This window comes from Pectinophora gossypiella, chromosome 29, assembly GCF_024362695.1.
Source record: "Pectinophora gossypiella chromosome 29, ilPecGoss1.1, whole genome shotgun sequence".
NCBI lineage: Eukaryota > Metazoa > Arthropoda > Insecta > Lepidoptera > Gelechiidae > Pectinophora > Pectinophora gossypiella.
In genome coordinates this window covers 4595484-4617544 of record NC_065432.1, presented here as the reverse complement: position 1 = coordinate 4617544, position 22061 = coordinate 4595484, and the positions used below count along the sequence as shown (strand labels likewise).

General features: G+C 38.8%; 2 protein-coding genes across 3 annotated transcripts in view; one reads left to right on the top strand and one right to left on the bottom strand.

Annotated features, from left to right (window-relative positions):
* Window positions 1–682: 682 nt before the first annotated feature.
* On the bottom strand, window positions 683–5474 carry LOC126379609 (PCNA-associated factor-like). 2 transcript variants are annotated; one of them, XM_050028428.1, is made up of 4 exons: window positions 5296–5474; window positions 4434–4502; window positions 2180–2323; window positions 683–2024 (listed from the first exon to the last, which is right to left on the bottom strand). In XM_050028428.1, exons 1-4 carry the CDS (start codon window positions 5327–5329, stop codon window positions 1675–1677), a joined length of 597 nt encoding a protein of 198 aa, XP_049884385.1. In that variant the 5' UTR covers window positions 5330–5474; the 3' UTR covers window positions 683–1674. The 2 variants fall into 2 exon arrangements, with proteins under 2 accessions (XP_049884385.1, XP_049884386.1); XM_050028429.1 differs by having other exon boundaries at window positions 683–2021.
* Window positions 5475–5987: 513 nt separating this feature from the next.
* Window positions 5988–22061, top strand: part of LOC126379687 (uncharacterized) — a 30322-nt gene continuing 14248 nt past the window's right edge. Inside the window, exons 1-2 of the mRNA XM_050028507.1 lie at window positions 5988–6122; window positions 7199–7321. Of these exons, the coding sequence (XP_049884464.1) occupies window positions 7207–7321 (115 nt within the window). The 5' untranslated portion in view covers window positions 5988–6122; window positions 7199–7206. The remainder of the gene's footprint in view (window positions 6123–7198; window positions 7322–22061) is intronic.

Below are 22061 nucleotides of genomic sequence, written 5' to 3'. Positions count from 1 at the left end.
TCACGAGCATTAATATGTATACACTTTGGTACCATGTCACATTAACTTTTTTGACAAATTGAACTGTAAGTCTCACTAAATGTCAAATGTGTTAGTGCGACAGAGTCTTAAACATTCATCGCAAGATGAACTAAGTACCCGCACCTCACCGAGCTTTGTTAGACCAACGTGCGCAGTCTATAATGGACGAGCCAACTGTGTTAGTGAAAACTGCACTTAAGATAAAAATAAATACAACATTTTTTTTATTTTTTTGCACTATCACGCTACACTTTTCATTAAATTCATATCCTATACCTAAAGGTTGCCTGGAAGAGATTGCTACCTTAGCAATAAGGCCGCCCGTTGTACTACCAATTTAATTATAATACTAATGTATTTTTAATGTAATTCAAGTGCAATAGAGTTTTTGTATTGTATTGTTAGCGAAAGTTGATGGTAGGGCTGGCAGAGGAAGACCGAGAAGGACTTACGATGACCAAATTGGAGATGTCCTTAGAAAAGGTTCAATACGATCTACTCTGAACCGGCGTGCGTGTCTGAAGCGATTGATGAATGTGGAGGAAGCAAGAGAAGTGTGTCAGGATCGAAGCAAATGGAATTCTATAGTCTCTGCTTACCCCGGAGGGAAATAGGCGTGAGTTTATGTATGTATGTATTGTATTGTAAATAATAAAGAGTATCAGTTCAATTTTTTTTTATTTCATTACAGAAGTTAAACTTAACATTATTAATTACAAAATGAAACAAAAACAGGATTATTTTTAGTAATACTTATGATTAACAGATTCACAGAAATGCATACATAGAACACAGTAATCTCATTCCAACAATGATGCTTTCCATTGACGCGGAGCTAAGCGGAAATGTGCAGGAATCGACCAATCACCGTAAGGGAGAGAGTGACAGAGCGTCTTCGTTTTTCGCTCTCTCGAACGCTGTGATTGGTCAAATCCGCACATCTCCGCACATTTGGATCACATTATGTAGAGAATGATGTTGCTACCTATATTGCTTCTCTTTATTTTGTACAGAATAATAATGGGTGGAAGATGTAATTGTACCTTGGTGTAATAAAAAGGGTCATCATTTATACCCAAAAACAAAGATATAGGACGCATGTCTGTTATCCGTGAAATTGAAGTTAAACAGAAGAAAAAAACTTAACGCCGTCTACTGGAAAGTCCCTTTCCTTTTTCCTTTCCAATCGGCGTACCCCAAAAACGTTCGTTTAAAGTTCTAATTTCATGGATAACAGACATATTATGCATCTTTTATCTTTGTTTTTGGGTATAAATGATGACCCTTTTTATTACACCAAGGTACAATTACATCTTCCACCCATTATTATTCTGATCAAAATAAAGAGAAGCAATATAGGTAGCAACATCATTCTCTACATAATGTGATCCAAATATCAAGCAACAATTAGTTTTATGTATGCTTCTGCCATTACATTTTTGAATAATTATTTAATTATGTATCCCAGCAATGAGAAAATAGGTAATTATCACGTTAAAAGTGAACAGCGCCATCTAGCGTGTGTTTGGGAAACGTCGATTGGAAAGTTGTTCATTTACTGTCTTTCATTTAACACTTTAAAATGTCTTGCATTTGTCTTTCTTATTTAGTATACTTTCATTTTACACTTATGATAATGTCCTGCATATTTATTCAATTCACCTTAATCTTTTTACTGACTTGTTCTTCGTCAAAGTTTACATCTTCCAAATCTCTTTTCATTGATTTTCGTCTTTCATTGCTCGTGTCAATGTTTTCTTTATTCGTTTTTTTACCCTTCCCTTTGCCTTTGACCCCATTTTTGGGGTAATATTCCTCTATTTTGTGACTGTCCTCCCCATTAAGAGGTTCTAGTTCAATTGTTTCGTCTAAAACATTGTTTTTCGCTGGTTCGCCTGTGGTGGCTTCCGATGGAGTGTCTGCGTCTGTTGAAGCTTCTATCTGAGGAGTATCCTCGTCATCTGATTCGATGATGTTACGTTTCTTCGGCTTTGAGCTGCCTGCTGCAAAAAGAAATCATGATTTTTTTTCATTCACAAATCATCACCTTGGTAGACAAAATTACGTAATAGCTTAAATGACAGTTAAACGGCTTTAGATAAATCGCTTTCTTATATAAATTGCTTTGATGTGGCCATTTTAACCCCCCATATCTTACCAGCACTGTCTTCATCTTCATCGCTCCGTTGGCTTGTATCCTTGCCTATGAAGAAGTTGGTGATTGGCCGCTGCCACTTCGGAGTCTCCCTGGGACACACCGGATTGCCACCACCGTGACTGCGGGTTGACCGTTCACCACCACCTACAGATAATAGTATTTAAATCGGTCAAAGGCAAATTATAAAATGATCTTATTATATTAGTTAGTTAGTCGGCTCAGCTTTCCACATTTAGAATAAGATGGTCCATTATGTGGTCATATGAGAATGAAAATACACTGCAAATGTTGTGTGCACCTGTAATTATGCAACAGTCTAATTCCTGATGCAACTTTTATTTTACTTAATGTTTTATTATACAGGGTGGCCCAGAAGTTCAGGTTCAAAATGAAAAATTAGAAAGAGGGACTCATTAGCTACCAGAAACACCCCCATGTATGTTCAGCAATTATTTACGGTTTCGGAGATATGACCCATTTTGTACCTTTTTCTAGATTTTCTACCTTACTTACTTCAGAAATAATCATTTTGTCGCTATCCCTTTCTTAATAATTATTTTATTTTACTTCACAACTATGCCTAAGTCTGTGTACCGCTCAATCAAATATAAATCAAAGTGAAATCAAAGATAAAAAAAAAGTTATCGGAAGTCAAAGTGAGAATTCGACCAAAATTGTTACAGTTGTTAAAACTTCGCCGAAGAATAATAAACACATGAGATTGTCATGGACCCTCAAAGTACTTCTGAACATACATGGGGGTGTTTCTGGTAGCTAATGAGCCCCTCTTTCTAATTTTTCATTTTGAACCTGAACTTCTGGGCCACCCTGTATAAGCTGTTGGTGTACCTTTTTATTCGACGCACAACTAAGGTGCGCTTGGTTCGGGCTCTGGTGTTTTCCATATTTATGTACGGTGCCGAAACTTGGAGCTTGAAGAGCCGCGATTGCATTAAGATCGATGCTTTCGAAATGTGGTGTTGGCGTAGGTTGCTACGCATACCTTAGACTGCGATGCGTACGAATGAGTCCATATTAAAAGAGCTCAAGATCACGACGCGGCTCTCCTCAATATGCCGGAATCGTGCCCTAAGCTTCTTCGGACATATTATGCGGTCTCCGAAGCACAGTCTGGAGAAGCAGATCATCGTTGGGCGAATGGATGGCAAACGTGCGCGAGGAAGGGCTGCTACGAGGTGGTCTGACATTGTGAAGAAGACGGTGGGCGGCAGCATACAGAGGGCGGTGCACGCAGCATATAGCCGTACCGAGTGGAAAACCTGTGGTCGCGATCCTCAGCAGTCAACTGACCATAAGCAGTTATTATGACTGGGTTTTAAGTGGTCAGAAGACAGGCCCCCTCATTAGAGAGCACCTTTTTATAAATATACTAGCTTTTGCCCGCGGCTCCGTCCGCGTGGCGTGTTATAAAAGAGAGATCTTTGTGTGTGTGGGAGAAAGGTTAAAAATGCTTAATTTTATTATATTTAAATGAGGTTAGAGTATGAGCTCAGTTAAATAATGAATTGTTATTAATTTTTAGATTATTAGTTTATGATAATATTTTGGTTTAATATAAATTTAGGAAAATACGATCAGAGGAGGCTAACCCTAAAGTACCTATAAGCTTTCGTCTGGAATTCAGAGATGAGAATGTTTTTTTCATACAAATGTTTTTTCCCGCTAACTCCCGTTCCCGTGGGAATTTCGAGAATTCCTTTCTTAGTGCACCTCTACGGTACCTAAGCTACATCCCTTCCAAATTTCAAGTGCCTACGTTTAGCCGTTTCGGCTGTGCGTTGATATGTCAGTCAGTCAGTTTCTCCTTTTATATATTTAGATATATGTAGTATAATATAAAAAGGTGTTATGTTTAATTATTATTTTCATGTAAGATTAATGTTATCTCAGCTTAAAGCTGGTATATGTATAATATTTACAGGCTGGCGCCAAGTAAATAACATAGGTACTAAGGATTTGCAACTGTTGTCGATGTGTCGCATTCATCTGTTTAGAGGAGCTTTGTAACTATCCGGCAGGTGTTCAGAATTGAGGCTTTCTGTAAGTTTATGTATGTATTTCTATTCAGATCTATTTCTATTTTTTTTTTTTCATTTTTGTGCCCAAACATGCGATCGGTCGACTGACCATAAGCAGTTATGATGGATTGGTTTCATTAACGTGAACGTGGCCCCCTCATTAGAAGGCTGCCTTCATTATTATTATTCTTAATAAATAAATCAAATAAAAGTACCTGAAGATGAAGAACTGCTAGGGGGCGGAGCAGCGCTGCACCGCGCTTTGCTGCTTTTACCTGTCGATACTGAAAAAGCAAACAAATATTTTTATCCATTAATCTGTCGGTGGAGGGACGAGCTGGACGCCTTCCGGCACACTTGGCAAAACGATGCCCAAGACAGGGAGCATTGGAAAGAGAAGGAAGAGGCCTTTGCCCAGCAGTGGGACATTAATTAGGCTACAGAAAAAAAAAACTGTCTCTTATTAAATTTATTTATTTTATAGCCAGACATACAAGTTACGCCTTAAAGGTTTTCCTTAATCTACGATAACCAAATCTGTGTGCGAAGGCACTTGCTCGAAGGAGCAAAAGCCTCTCCCATTTTCTCCATTCTTCTTAAAGTACGCATCGTCTTTTTACTATGTATATTAGCGCGTGGTGCTTCGTAACGCGGTCGGGTTATACTGCGACTCGGATTGACCGGGGGTATTTGTTTTAGTGTATATTAAACTAAAATAATAATTTTGGTGGGTTTTACTGCGAAAATTAAAATGTTTTTAATATGATAACATGCAGTGTCATTACTTATTAGAACGTGAGCCATGTCGGGGGCCTGGCGACTAAATAATAACCCTGACACCAGGGTTGATGAGGTTGGCATTCCACCTCACAACCCACACGATAAGAAGAAGACATCAAAAAGTAGTAGCCGGATATGAATTTGTTACCTCCCAAAAAACTGGCTAAAACTTACAATTCTCGTCTACTAAGTACTTCTATGAAGATGTGCTTGTCAAATTTCGACGTTATTGATAGAAAGTTGTTATTAATAATATTACTGAAATGTTTCGTATTGCATACTATATTTTTAGGTTACCTTTAGCACCGACGGAGGCCTTTGTCCGAGCCATAGTCTTGTATGTTTGAGCACCTTCTTACAATTATGCGTAGAAAATGGCAATCAGTAAAAACACAATGAATAAGAAATAAAGAATGATGGAACACAGAAAGAGTAACAAATATTATTTTAGCCGCAAAAACGCGCGAAAAACTCAATTGACAGGTAGTTGTTTATTTTGTTTTTTTTTTCTAATAACAGTATTGCCATGAAATATAAAAGGTACGTTCATTTCATTTCGCATTAACCGGTCTACCGGAGGGCGCACTATTTCGATTCTTATCCAATCCGAGATCAAATGACGGACTGATCATCATCAATCACTTCAGATCCATCGATCCGAAGTGGTCCAGGAACTATTTGTATGGTATACACACTATTCATATACTTACAACACAACATATTTATGGTTGCAATAAAACATTTATATTTCTATAATATTCGTCTCCTGATCTCTCAGTAATTTTCTACTGCCCGTCATTCACGATCAAGGATCGGATAATTCTTTCTGATTTTTGATAAAAGTATCGGATATAGTGTGGAACGCCTAAATTGTTTGTAAGGATTTGTATGGATGACAGTGGATGATACATATGGCAGTTTAGCACACAGCACGTTTGCCTTCTGATGCAAGCATTATAAAGTTGATCTTCTGTCTATGGTTCGCGGAAAGTGAATGTTTTTATCGAATATTTTACATGATTTTCTATAAAAATTCTAGTGTTTTTCTGTGTTACACGTTAAAAATAATACGAAATATGGATTGAAGCTTCCCTCCGGTGATATTTCATTGTTGCATAGCATCAGTAAGTATTTGACCCGTACTCTAAATACAAATCACTGTACAAATGAATCCGTTATTTCTGTGCTTTATAAAACGCTGATTGACACAATTTTCAGCCACATTGATAATGGATCAAGGGACCTTCCGCACAGGAAGCAGAATTAATGAAATCCCATGCGTTGACCGTAAATTACTTTAATAACCATATTTGCTAGTTCTCTTTGATCCCGAAGAACGAAGCGTGACATTTTCATGCTGTACTGGTATAGAAAGCAGAAGTTAAAGTTGCCTTCTGAAAGGTCCCTTTGGACATGCCAAGAGAGCTACCAAACCATTAGATCAATGGTCAAGAAAACAATTATCATTAAGTTTAAGTCATCAATGCTTCTTTTGCCTTTCGTTTCGCCATCTGCACGTCAAATCTTCAAATCTCGAACGTCGCCGAGGGGTGGCATGTCTTTGTGTTTTTAACAGTGTGCATTTTGGTGAATGCAAAGGAATTGCACGAACTGAATCCACCTGCACCTTTCTATCTTCGGACGACACGGCGCAGGGAAGGATTCCATTATGTGGTCGACATTCTTCCTCTTCGAACCGCTAGACTCACTTCTTTCCTCATTATGTAATCTGCTAAAGAATGGAATTCTCTCCCTTCATCATTACCCGCTATTATTATACTTGTACAAAATTTTCCTGTACCCAAAGTTTGCCTGGAAGAAATTGCTGCATGAGCAATAAGGCTGCCCGTTGTGCTTTTCTGTATATGTTGTCCTTATCTCTGTATTGTCCATTGTGCTCAATAAAGTATTTTATCTATCATTATCCCCAATTTATTGGGGATTTCAAGAAAGAAATTACAACTTGGGGCATTTCAAGAGTAAATAGGCAATACCTATTTGATTTTGTATACATTCTCGCACCTATGAGGCTGGCATGATAGCTCAGGGCATTAAAGCCTTGCAAAAAACTGGAAAAAAAAGAAAACACTATTGGTGTAGAAATCTTAATCAGACGTATTATGTAAGCTCCCTAAGTACGTCACTCAGCATACCCTACTTGTGGACGCTGGTTATATAAAACCTACTTTCCCTCTTCCAGGTTTCAAGATGGAGGACGATATTGACATAGAGGAACATGATGTTCTCGAGCATCCCCGGATACGGAACATATTTCCGGACATCACGCAGATCAAGACTGAAGTGCCAGACGATGATTATGAAGGTAAGTTTTTTAAATTTCATTCTACTTGGTATCGGTGCAAGCCTAAGCAGTCCCCGCGGCACGGCAACGGTATCGCGCGCTTGGCGAATAGGCTAGTTTCCAACTAGTCAAATCAGTTACTTTTTACTAAACATCAAAACACAAAATTACTCTTCTTCTATCGTGTGGGTTGTGAGGTGAATTACCAACCTCATCAACCCTGATGTCAGGGTTATTATTGAGCCACCAAACGCCCCTAACACGGCTCATGTAACGATTACTCACTTACATTAGCAAGATGATCCGTGTTTCGGAAGGCACGTTAAGCCATTGGTCCCGGTTACTACTTACTGATGTACCTAGTCGTTACATGAGTCATGTCTTGGGGCCTTTGGCGGCTTAGTAGTAACCCTGACACCAGGGTTGATGAGGTTGGTAATCCACCTCACAACCCACACGAGAGAAGATAGATGTCGTAGGGCTAATGGCTGAAGCCCTCGATATAAATCGCGACAAGCGCGGCGCGGTAGCCATGACGCGAGGGCTGGGCGGAAAAGTCAATTGCTGGTTGGCAGAGCCACTAACAAGTAAGGCTTTTAGGTTATATTTTTCGGTTGGGCTTCTTATCTAGACGCCAGGTTAGCTGTTATTGTGATTTTTCAATAACGTTAGCTGGAAAGTCTAATTCCTGTAAACCATCTAATTTTATTTTAAGTTATATCTGTCATTTTCTTATCCGCCGAAAAGGAAAGGGACGGGTAATCGACAAGCATAGAATTTATGGAACACACGTCAATTTTAAGAACAAAGCAGGAATCGGGGCCATTGTAAAACTATAGATGATATGATGGTATTGATACATCGAAAATGTCTGATTGGGACGGAAGAAATGTCTCTATTCGGAACATAATTGCACTTCGGAAGGCACGTTAAGCCGTTGGTCCCGGTTACTACTTACTGATGTAAGTACGTAGTCGTTATATGAGTCATGTCAGGGGCCTTTGGCCCTGACACCAGGGTTGATGAGGCTGGTAGTCCACCTCACAACTCTCACGATATGAGGTTCGGTGTCTCTGGAAATATGGTTCACAGGAGGATATTTGGCGCGATCTCACATGGAGAAATTCAAATTTCTTGGGGCTTAAACTCATACATTCATACATACCAATTACTGAACGAAATGAAAATGTCGTCATCATCATCTCCCTAGCATTATCCCGTTTTCACAGGGTCCGCTTACCTAACCTGAAGATTTGACAGGTCCGGTTTTTACAAAAGCGACTGCCTGTCTGACCTTCCAACCCGCGAAGGGAAAACCAGCCCAATACAAGTTAGGTCGTATACCTCCGAAAATGTATTTCCCGGGAATGTGAGTTTCCTCACGATGTTCTTCACCGCTGAGCACGTGATAATCATTTACGATGAAAACATGAATTCGAAAACAAATTCGACTATCATTGGTTTAAGCCTGTGCTGGATTCGAACCTGCAACCTCAAAGTGAGAGGCAAGCGTTCTACCAACTGGCGTACCACGGCTTGGAAAGGAATTAAAATGTATTTAATTATTTTTATAATCAACCCTTAGAAAGGAGTGAATATAGGCAATGCAATAAAGAAATAAATAAATAAAAATAGGGGGTGTAAGTTTTTTCCCTAAAAAAAGTAGCACGGATAATGCTGCACCGACAAAAGCGTGGCTCTTAAATTGATGATGATGAAGTTACTAAAACATCAAATTTTTTAAGCGAACAAAGTCACGAGTAGCAGTTAGTTTATAGCACAAGACATGCTCACGACTATATCCCAATTGGGGTAGTCAGAGGTACATCCATCGCAAGATGAACTAAGTACCCACGCCTCACCGAGCTTTCTGTCAGACCAACGTGATAGGTGAGCCGTATCGCCGTTTAAAATGGTCGAGCCAACTGTGTTAGTTACTGCACTTAAGATAAATTAATAACTCATTGGCGTAAGTTCGGTACCGGGGTTTGAGTCGGCGCTTCCCGTTTGAGAAGCAAGCAAGTGGACCACACGACTATTGGCTAGTTTATAATATTTCTGGAATAATACTCCGTTGTAAAGAATTCAGTCTTCAGCTCACGGTGTTGACGTCTGATTTGAATTCCTGGTGGGGAAATTGGCAAAATTGCTGTGAAACTATGACATATTCTTTATTGTACACATAACAAGGACAAACAAAACAATGAAAACATATAACAAAAAAGGTGGGCTCATCATTAAAAGAGATCTCTTCCAGACAACCCTGCATGATGGGGAATGTGAGGTTTAGGAGGAACTGTTCTCAGTTTTGTCAGGACAGGATTGCGTGTTAGATCATCTGATTGACTGAAATAATTTCGTGCTCCGGAAAGCAAGTTTCCCGGCTGGTATTTACTTAAATGCAGTTGTTTATGGCAGCTTAATATTGGCGGCCCTAGGGCGGTGCGAGGTACCACCGAACGGGGCGCCGAAATAGCGGGGGCGCCAAAATCAACCAAGACCCTGGCCGCAAACTAAAGTTATCAGGTTAGATTGCGGCCACATTGAAACTCATACCTGGTAGCCGTAAACTAATCAAAAAAAATTGTATTTTACGGAGTTATGAGGTCCACTGTGAGGTGTCGCACCCCCTAAATATTTTGCTGAAGCGCTACTGCAGCTTAATAATGATTCTCGCTCAATCAAAAGGACAAAACATATATCTATCGTCTCGTTACATCCTGCCCTAACGTGTATTTTCTTCATTACGTGATACTGGCAGAATTGTGATCACACAAAAACCATTAATCAAGAATTGACTCTTAGAATTACTAAGGGTACTTCCAAACCTCGGAAAGAAGAAGAATTCAACATTTGTTTTCAACTTCCAGACGAAACAACGGACTACGCTCCATACTCTGATACGGAGGCCGCTGACAATGAAGACTTTTCTACTCACCGAGACGACCGACGCCACGGTAACAAAATTATACTAGGCTCCAAACCAAATCACTCGATTCAGGAAAGAGATCATAACGGAGACCCCGATCTCTTTGGTCAACAACAGATTACTATCAAAGAAGAGCTGGATATTAACTATGAATGCGAGGAGATTCCTGAAGATGCTGAAGAGGAAGTGCAAGCTTCATCTTCTGTAATTATTGTAGGAAACAAACCCTCCCTTCCTTATTACGAGCACATCCAAACTAACAGTCTTCCTGAGGACGACAACGAGGAAGACAAGGACTGCGAGGAACAATCGAATAATGCTGATGATAATGAAGGAGATACACAAGTGTCCAAAGACGACATTAAAGATTCTGCAGTGCTGTTAGAGAACTGGGGACCTAGGCTAGAAAGTAGTTCGTGCTACTGTAAAGATTGTCAAATTCTATTCCCTACAACCAACACATTGGAAGTGCATAATATGACTGCTCATTCGTTTTTGATCGCTGTGAATACTAATAAAGCTGTTAAATCAACAGCCAGAGGTAATAAGGCCCATGCTAGCCAAAGTACACCTGACAATGGTAGGTTCTGCAATCATTGCCAAAAGATATTCCCCGACCCGGATTCGCTTATCAATCATTTGTACAAAAACCTATCTTTTGACGAAAACAATCCAATACTCAAGGTTAATGAATCAGCAGTACCTGCACCCCAAAAAGTGTTAGTAACTCCACCTAAAATTATTGTAAAAAAAGATGAGTCTAAAGTTATAGTTAATAAGCCATTACAACCGAAAGACCAGGAGAGTGTAAAAGATTGTAACCATCTGCAATGTAGAATCTGTGGTTGTTTTTTTAAAAGAATGAAATTGTATATCAGACATATGAACAATTTTCACTTGAGGAACGACATTGATACGAGGCGAGTGCCCTATGACGGGAATTGCCCTCATTGCAAAGCCTACATCAAGACCGATTTGAACAATCATATTTATAAAACACACCACTCAATTTTCAATGCTAAAGGCAAATCTATCCAAAAACTCATTCCGAAACCTCCAACAGAATCTTCTACGCACTATAAATTTAAATGCATGAGATGCCATGAGATTTTTCCAAACTACTATGCTACCCGAAACCACAGGTTGTCCAAGCACCCTTCAATGAAGGAAAGGCAGAATTTGTTCGTCAAAATAATGACGACGTCAACAGCGCCTTCATTCGTCGCTAAAAAAGTAGTTTTGCCGCCAAAACTGCCAAAGAAACAGTTACCAACACAAATTGCTGACCGTCTTCCCATTACTAACTCGCCAATTCCAAAATCAGTGCTATACAAATGCGAGCGATGCCCATTACACTTTACATCTTGCACAGTTGCTATAATACATTCCAAACACTGTTTACAGCACAAAGACGCTGAAAATACGAGATGGAAATGTCAAATTTGTCACCGCTATTTCAAAGTTGGTGACAGACTGATACATCAAGTTCAACACCAACACACGTTCGATTTCAACGTGTACGTTTGTGAAGAGAATATTTACGGGAAAGTCCTAAACGAATGTCCTAAATGTGGACTTTATTTTTGCGAGAAAAAATTCTTCAGTCACGTAAAGGCTGAATGCAAAGGCGCTTCAATCAAGTGCGAGAACTGCAGTCTACCGATACACGTGTCAACTATAGAGGAACACAACGATTGGCATCAGATGCTGGATTTAACGAAACAGGATTTAATCTTGGTTGAGTATATAAAACAAAATAATATGAAAGTGGGCTCAGAAGTTGGAATAAAGAGGAAACTAACAGAAGAACCTGAGCCATCAACTTCAGCAAAACGACAGAAGGTCGTTGCGAATATTTCTGAGAAACTGAAAATGTACTACTGTCAGTACTGTAGCTGTTACTTCGTAGGGGTACGACACATGAAAACACACGAACAAGAGAAATGCAGAACTAAATCGCTTCTGTCTAAAAAGCGAATCTGTAAAACTTGCGGCCTCATGTGTTCCGCGAGTAGCCACTTCAAAATTCACGAAATGTACCCAGAATTAACGATATTCGACATTAGATTCATTTCAGTAGTTGGCAGAAAAACTATCATTCCGCCAATGCCAATTTTCCCACAATGTAGTAAGTGTGCTGTCTATTTCTGCAGAGTCACAACGGTTGTGGCTCACAAATGCACGGATTCTTACAATACCTGTCATATTTGCACTAATTCATTCAGTGATTTGGCTTTTAAACTGCATATGCGTTTTCATGAATACTCGCAGAGATTTAGAGGTCCGAAAACCGTGGCAACTTACACAAAACGAGTCCCGCCCCAAGCATCTGGATCGCAACAAACAGTTGGTCGAGAGATGCCCGAATTGCTAAAGAAGTATGAAATGCTGACTGATATCTGGAAAATACTGTATCTGTGTAAAACGTGTGACATTCTGTATGATACCTACGACCGAGCCGTCGACCATTGCCAGAAACATTTCAACAATATGGAAAGCTACGACGTCACAGTGAAACACTGTGTCATTTGCGACCTGAAGTTTGACAGCGTTTGCTTTAACAAACACAAGGAATTACATGAATGGAACAACAAAATTAAGAAGGGCTCCTTCCAAATCATTACCTTTGTTTATACCGAATTGTTTACGCCAAAGTGGTTAGACATGTTTTCGACGTTAGCCAATGTGCCGAAGAAGCAAATCTTGTCGGGGAGTATTTATTACTACAACAGAGGTGTCAAATTGAGGGTCCTGAAGAACGGGCCGTCTGAAGCGGTTGTATACCGATGCGCTAAGTGTGATTTGCACGTTTATCCAGCATCCCTTGCTGACCATGTTGTTCTTTGCAACGGCAATGGTGAAGACAAATTTGTCTGTGCGTTGAAAAATTGCGGACTGCAATTCTGTGGCCCCTTAGCCAGAGACATGCATCAGGGACAGCACAAATTGGCTAAAACATTCAAAACTGTCCTCTTCAACGAAGAAAGAGACAAGGAGTTCAATGAAACACTGAGACGGAACAACGTTGGAACCCAAACAAAAACGAAGTCTAACAAGGCGGGTAGGTTCCACTATTATCAATGTACAAAGTGTAAATGCTGCTCAGAAATCTTAAGCGACAAGACGCCACATAGATGCCATTATGGGACGAACAGAAAACGCTGTGAAACATGCAAATTATTTTTCGTCAAGCGTCATACGAAGCATGAAACTTTGCATAAAACTGTTCGTTTAAACAGAAAAATGATTAAAATCACCCCATTCACTCCCAAAACCATCATAGCTCAAAAATACAAGCCTATTGCATCTCAAAAAATTAAAACGATTGTAAGACTTTACAAATGTGAGTGTGGTCTACATTTCACATCGACAAAAGCTATAGAACGACATTCAGAATCGTGCTCCGAGGGCGCTGAGATTTCTAAGGAGAAGTGTAGTAAATGCAATCGACTTTTTGACACTACCCAGCTGGTCACGCACCTGTGCAAGCATCATAGTAATGAGAAAAATACTACTTTTGAAGTAGTAGTTTGGAACAAGAGCAAAGATAGTGATTCTAAACACGCAGTCATCCAATGTAGCGATTGCGAGTCCTTGTTTTGTAGTAAACATGCATTTTCAGTCCACGAGACTACATGTGGGTCGAACAATACCTTCTGTTCTACTTGCGGGCTTAAGTTCCATTCGCCTCTGACGCACCAGCTGCGGCACAAGGACTGTACAAACCTTTCAATTGAGGATTATGACATCACAATTACAGTTCCAGTTAAGGACAAGATGAGACGTGTTTACAAATGCGAAAAGTGTGACGTTTATTACTTGTCGTACAGTGGAGTCATGTACCATATAACTGATGGTAATCACGACATGTCAAAAGTGGCTCCGTGTCCAGAATGTGGACTTAACTTTATGCCAAAAACTTTAGTCAAGCATATTGCTGTGCAACACAAGGAGCGTAAGTACACACGCGATGATTTGATCATCGAGATTGTTCCTTATAAAGCTGATAATAAAGTTGATTCTGTTAAGAAAACTCTTCAAATAGAGCAACAGAACAGTCCAAAATCTGCCATCAAAGAAAAAGTAAAGGCACAATCTGCTGCTGGATCCAAAGCAAATAATGCTGCACGTCAGAGTCCGACAGAGGTGCATTGCTCTAAGAAAACGTTGTCAGCTATGTCATGGAACTCGTACAGCAATAATTTGTTTAAATGTCACATATGCAAAGTCCATTTCATAAACCGTTACGCTCTACGCGCTCACTTTTTCAGAGAAAAACACAATGTCAAAACGGCACCGTGTCCAATATGCGGTTATGTATTCAGTATATATACTCTAGACAGACACAAGTATATTCATCACGTTAAAAAGAAATTGAAACGAGAGAATTTCAAGCTGAAATCTGTTGGGCCCGTAACTGTTGTGGATTACAATTCTGATGGCGAATATGGTCAAAGTCGCGAGGTTGCGAAGGCCAGAGACGTTGAGCCGATGGAAGTTGTGGACGACGTGGAGGATTCAGTCGTCGATTCAGACAATGGAGACAGATCTGACTCTGAACTGAGTACAGGTTCTATAGACGCCGCAACTTTGTCTTTCAATAAAAAAATGAAAGGCCAAATAATCAACGTTGAAAATATTTTGTACAAATGCGGTCACTGTACGCTACATTTCTTAGTGGAGATGACTGTTTTCGGCCACATATCTATAGTGCACACCCAAAACACGCCGTCTTCTAATAAAGAGACTTGTCAATTCTGTCATCTCGACTTTACTGATGCAACTCTTAAGAAACATATACCAATGCACCATGAAAATCAGAATTTAACTAAAGATGATTTTCATGTGATTTCGTTGGCTAAATTGTCGGAGAAGGGGCTTAGCTGTAGCAGTATCTTCCAATGTAACATTTGCTTTGCTAACTTCATAAGACTATATCAGTTAACGGAACACATTCACACGACAACTCCGCACGAATCGCCGAACTTTACATGCAAACATTGCGGATTACGTTTCCTGAACTCCGCTACTTTGTGCCGACACATAGAATACCATCATAAATTTATGAAGCTTAAACGAGATGCCGTGTGCGTCTTGCAATATTACGATGAAGGAAAATTGGTTTTCCTTGGACCGCCAAACATCGATTCTACTGAAGACGCTGAACCCACGCGCAGTAACGACGTCGATGTTGCTAATGCTAGTACTGATGTTGAGATAGATACCGACATTGATGTTTGTAATGACTCAGTTAATTCGGTAGACTGTGACGACGAACAAACTACACCAAAGAATGCGGTCGATAAAACAACCAAGAAAAAGTATCGATCGCTTCATCCTGACGTTTTATCCAAAATAGACCTGGGTCTATACAACCGGAATATATATAAATGCTCTGTATGCTCATTACATTTTATAAGACAACGTGGTCTCCTGTCGCACCACAGCAAGCGGTTTGGACACACAGAGGTGAAACATAAAGATAAATGCGAAATTTGCGGTTTGACATTCACCGAACTTAGTCTACCCTCACATGTGTATATACATCACGACCAATTTAAATTCACTCGTGAAGAATTGAACATTATTGACGACATCGAATTAGATGCAAAAGGCGGCGCCAATGAGACAACGAAAGGCGATATTAATAAGCTTTATCATTGCGAAATTTGTTCAACTAACTTCGTCCTCCGCGACACGTTTCTAAAACACTCGACGAGTTGTAAGAATACCATTGCCAAAAGCAAATGCGATATATGTGGATTGTTGTTTTCTAAAGCTACGTTGTTGAAGCATAGAAGAATCCATCATATAGAAAACAACTTTGCATACAAAGATTTTCTCATATTAAATTTAAACTTCGAAGAGATTAATTTAAGGGAAGAAGATTTGACAAATACACAACAAAATGATGTGGAGAATGTTGCTGAAGATGAAATGAAAGAACTGACTGAGAAAGTGTCAACATTAAATACAGATTTATACACCAATAAGCTGTATAGGTGTGATAGATGTTCTATTCACTTCCTTACAGCTGATATTTTGGATTTGCACACAAGAAATGACAAGCATGATGTTCCGAGGTTGACTTGTACATCTTGTGGGAACGATTTCACTGAGACTGATCTTGCAACACATGTAGTCATTCACCATGACAAAATGGAATTGGCAGCAGAAAACTTTGAAATTACAAGCAATAGCGAAATTTTAGGTGACTGCACGCTAACTTCTGATGCGGCATCAGATAATGCAATCTCCAATGACAATTCAGAAGTTTTCAACGACGTTAAAAGCTTAAGTTCGGACGTGGAAATTGTGGAACCAATTATAGAGACAACTGAGCCAGGCGATGTTGATTTAGAAGAGAAAATTGAAGAAGATGCAGGCGACATCAGCGACAGTAGCATACAGTTGATTCTAGACGGCGCTGAAGGATCAGCAATAGATAACATTGCATCCATAGCCGAAAATACGATTCGAACCTTCGAAAGCGAAGAACCACACATAAATACTCAACCTAGCGTTGCCACCGAAGAATTTAAAGATGAAAATGCGAGCCAAGACAATGTAAAATCGAACATTCCTTTAACAGAGAGTAACGGGCCCACAGAAAATGAGCCAAAAGAACAGACGTCTCATAATACATGTATAACTAGCGATTCCGATAAAAAATCTTATAAGATAAAATTGTACAAGTGTGGAGAATGCAATGTTTGCTTCCTAACGCAACGTAATTGCTATAAACACGTTTTAAAACATACACCATTAGACCAGAAAGATTATATAGAATGCAAGCTATGCGGGTTCCAATTTCTTATATTCAATTCCTTAGGGAATCACATAACTAAACATCACCGTGAGCCATTTAAACTGGAAGAGGTTTTAGTAGAGGAATACCATCCAAACGTCATTTGCCACGGAACTCCAAAGATTGAACTTTACAATGGCATTGACAAGATACAGTCGAAGCTAGTGAGTACAACGAGCGAAGGCAACGTCAGTTCTGATTTTGACTCGGAAAATGAGAAGGACGTTTCTAGAACGTCGGACACAGCTGATGATGTTGACAGAATGTCCCTTGACGATATCGTGGTCTTGGATTGACAGGCTTTATTAAATGTTAATGAAATTTAAGGTAGTTTCCAACTAGTCAAATCAGTTACTTTTTACTAAACGTCAAAACACGGAATTATCATGGAATTTGTATGTAAAAGCAACCTGTGACGTCAAAGAAAAACGTGATAAAATGTCGCACTTATTATATACATTTTTCTTTATTATTTATAAATAAGTTGAATAGATGAAAGAAAACGTTTTTTGTCAGCTTTAGATCTGTCTTCATTTAGTAATCAGAATATCATAATTTGTCATTAACCTAGGAAACTACCCAATAATACAAAACTGTGACGAATTTAACCACCTTAGCACTATTGTTTTCCTACAAAGTTTTAGGGGTTATTACACTATTCAATCTATCAGACGATGCGTTTGAATCGGGCAGTAGCAAAGCCACAACTTCAGTATACGTTCAATGTCTTCACCCAACATATGGGTAGAGTGATCGGGTGTGTAACCTGAACACCTGAGCAAAATCAACCAAGATTGCTTCACCGTGGCCGCGAATTAAAACTTCATCGGGTTAGATTTCGGCCACATAAAACTCATACCGGGTGGTCGTAAACATCAGTTTTCATAGATTTAAATAAGAGAATTTCGGTGGCCATAAATGAATCGAAAAATTTTGTATTTTAAGAGGCTGAGCGGTGCCACTTTGAGGTCTAGCACCACCTAAATATTTTGCTAGGGCTGCCACTGAACCCGAGACATTGAGAATAATGTGAGAATTATAATTAAACTGTAAATATATTTTTTTTTGTATCAATGACTGTAAAACCATAATTATTACGTTTAACCATAAGTTAGTGTTAGTGACGAAAACTTTAAGATGACTCAGACCATGATTCTGAGTTGATATCAAGTTGAATTTCCTATCGGAAAATTGTAGTGTTTTTACGGAAAATTCCACTTGATATCAACTCGGAATCATAGTCAGAATCAGAATTATCCCTCAAAGTTTTCGCTACGGTGTCTCTAATACCCTGTATATATCGCGAAAGAACCGGCTTCCTCTTCTGTGCGTGTTTAAAATCATTATCGCCATGATACTTGATTGTTTTTTAATTAGCATATTCACAAGATATTTATGTTTAGGAATATGTAGAAGTAATGATTTTACTATCACCTCGGACACTTCATACAAAAATCCTCGTTTTACGCAGACTTTTATGGTATAAGAAAACCAGGTATGCTCAAAAGTGACAGCTAACATTTCAAGGTTAGCCCAGCTGACGTCATCCCACCCTGCGTTGCCATTTTGTAAAAAATAAATTACCAACGACCAATGTTTTTATATTTACTTTGCAAGGAAATTTTGAACTTTTAGTAAAAGATTTACTTACAGTAAATGATTTTTATATATGTGATAAGCAATAGTAGTCAAATACATTAGTCAGTAATCTCTTAATTTTCAATAATAAAATTTACGTCTTTGGAATATTGGAGATACCAATTTAATGGTAACACTTACGTCATCAAAGGGCTAGCAATGGCGGCTTGTCATAGGATTCCTCTATTCTCAGCAGTTCCTTTAGCAGTTCCTCTGAAGGAACTACTGAGCATTTTCTGTCCTTGTAGTTCCTTCAAAGGAACTAAAGGAACTACTGAGACTACCAAGTTCCTTTATTTCTGTATCAAGTGTCAGGAAAGAGATTATATGCAGTTTATGCACAGAAACTCATTAGAAAGGTTATCATCTTTGAGCATCCAAGGTCTTCTTACACCATGATCTACATTAGAAATAGAAATGTTTTATTGCGACCATGTGTTCGTAGAAATTGTGGTGTTACAAAAATACAGAAGCAAGTGGGTCGTTCTTCTTTTTTATCGACAATGATCTGTCCTTCGTTCTGCTTCTGATAAGTTATGTTTTAGAATTTTATTTCATGTTTTGATTGTCCAAAAATATAGTTATCTTATTATACTCAAAATACAAGCAAAATACTAATCGGTTCCTCAATTAGTTATTAACGTAGCTTGATCGTTTTTCACAAAATTCTGTGACAGAGTGGTAAATTGAAATGCTGTCTCCGATGAAAAGGGCCACTCTGTCACAATATTTTTTGGAATGCGCCTGCAAAGAAAAGTATGTTACCAAGATAAAGAGAACCACGAAATAGTCCTCTACAGACACATATTTATATGATGTTTTAAAATAATTATTGCCGTTATAATTTTAAAGATGTTAAATCCGATAAATCGAGAAAATGTCTTTTTATTGTCGATAAAAAAGAAGAACGACCCAAGTATCAAAATGATCGTTCACGCGCATCTGTGTGTGTGACGTCAGACGCCCATACTAAAGTGAGACCGAGCGGGGGTGGGGTAAATCTAGCCGAGTCGCTGGTGGGGAGCGGAGAGTATGCGTAGAATTATTCTTTATTCTACGCTCATAGTTTTAATAAAATCGACACCAGCGTGTGTGTCTACGTCTAAATGGTTGCTTCGGTGAATAGTTCATTGTACAGATTGATTTACTCAAGCATAATACAAACCATTTCATTTTCTAAAGGTTTATTTATAAATATAATAACTTATTTGTTATAGGCATCTTACTTTATAAATAATTTCGAAGAATATTACCACCTATTGTCCCTTATTCCTGCAGACACCTCCTAATTTTATTTTAAGTTACACCTGTCATTTTTAATCCGCGCGAAAAGGAAAGGGACGGATGATTGACAGCTGTCAATTGTAAAATGAATGAGCGAATGAATGAACACGGGCGAATCAAACAGGCGTCTCGCTGGTATGCAATTAATTTGACGTGTGCTGTCAACTTAATTCTGTCGGGTTATTGGCCTATGTAAAATTTCAAGAAAGTTGTTTAAATTTCTGCATATAATTTTATGCCTGTCGATTACCCGTCTCTTACCTTTTCGGCGGATAAGAAAATGACAGGTATATCTTGAAATAACATTAGATGGTCTCTACTGGTATCAGCACCATTGAATGGTGTGTTTAACCTTAAGTTATTATTACTTTGTCAGTTAAAACTATTTTAAGAAAATAAATTGTAAATGTTATGACATCTTAACGAAAAATTTAGTGCATGATTCGGACCATGATTCTGGGTTGTCAAATGAAAATTACCGTCGCAAAAGTATAGAATTGAAAATAAATTTAAAGAACAAAAAAGTCATGAATCGCGACGGAAAATTCCACTTGATATTAACTCAGAATCATGAGCTGAATCATCCCTCAGTATTCGTTACGGTGTCGCTAACGTCCTGTATAATATAGGTGAAGTCCAAAACTCAGATAGCAATGTAATTCTACACACACACACACACTATGTAATTTAATACAATATTCTATACAGGGTGTTAGTGACATCGTAACGAAAGCTTTGAGGGATGATTCAGACCATGATTCTGAGTTGATATCAAGTGGAATTTCCAAAATAATATAAAAAAGCACTAAAATTTTCATGAATTTTCCTATAGGAAATTCCACTTGATATCAACTCAGAATCATGGTCTGAATCATCCCCCTCAGTATTCGTTACAGTGTGACTAACCTGTATAATAACCATAAATATATAAGTATCGTAGATTGAACATCCCACTCGCGTCAGACAGAGTACTGCGGGGCGGAAGGCAAGAGGGATACCACTGCCCTAATTTTTCCTAAAAAGTAGCATGGAGAATGCTACACCGACTCTTAAATTAGTGATGTGATTGAGTATGAGCGCTCAAATGTGGGACGAAAAGTTAGAACAGAAATAGCGATGCATTCTCTGACTTTCCGAAGTACGCGTTTAGGTCACGAACTGGCAACATGTAGATATTTATAACCCGATCGCGTTACGAATCACCACGCGCTGTGATGGTAATAGGTCGACCGTACGGTCACGAGCACTAATATGTACAGGGTGGCCCAGAAGTTCACGTTAAAAATGAAAAATTGGATAGAGGGGCGCATTAGCTACCAGAAACACCCCCATATATGTTCAGCGATTATTTACGGTTTAGGAGATATGACCCATTTTGTACTTTTTTCTAGATTTTCTACCTTACTTCAAAAATAATAATTTTGTCGCTATCCCTTTCTTAATAATTCTTTTAAATTACTTACAGTCACAAATTAAACCGTAACTCTCATTAAATGACAAATAGTGCGACAGGGTTTTGAAGTGAGTACATGATATTACCTAAGTGATCACGACTGTACCTAAGTGATTTTTGATCTTCTATAGTGTGGGTTGTGAGATGGATTACCAACCTCAGCAACCCCGGTGTCAGGGTTATTATTGAGCAGCCAAAGGCCCCTGACATGCCTCATGTAATGATTACTCACTTACATCAGTAAGTAGTAATCGGGACCAACGGCTTAACGTGCCTTCCGATGCACGGATCATCTTCCTTTCGGATTTTTCATGATTTTATTAATCCTATACCGCTGCGTATGAATATATAAGTTAATATTTAAGTTAGCGTCAAGTTTTATATGGCGCTTTCTCTACGATACTTATATATCAATAAATTTAATACAAAATTCTCTATGACATGTGATTATGCTGATTAACGTATAATGTATATTTGTAAGAAGAAAGTCAATAAATTACTTTGTGTTATAAATTGCTTTTCATTTATCCGAAGGACGTAATATACGATCCCGACGACCCGATTACTCTAGCCATAGAGGCAGCCAATCAGCTCGCGACACCAAACACTTCAGGACCCCGATACCGACCCCGCCGGCGTGGTCGACGAT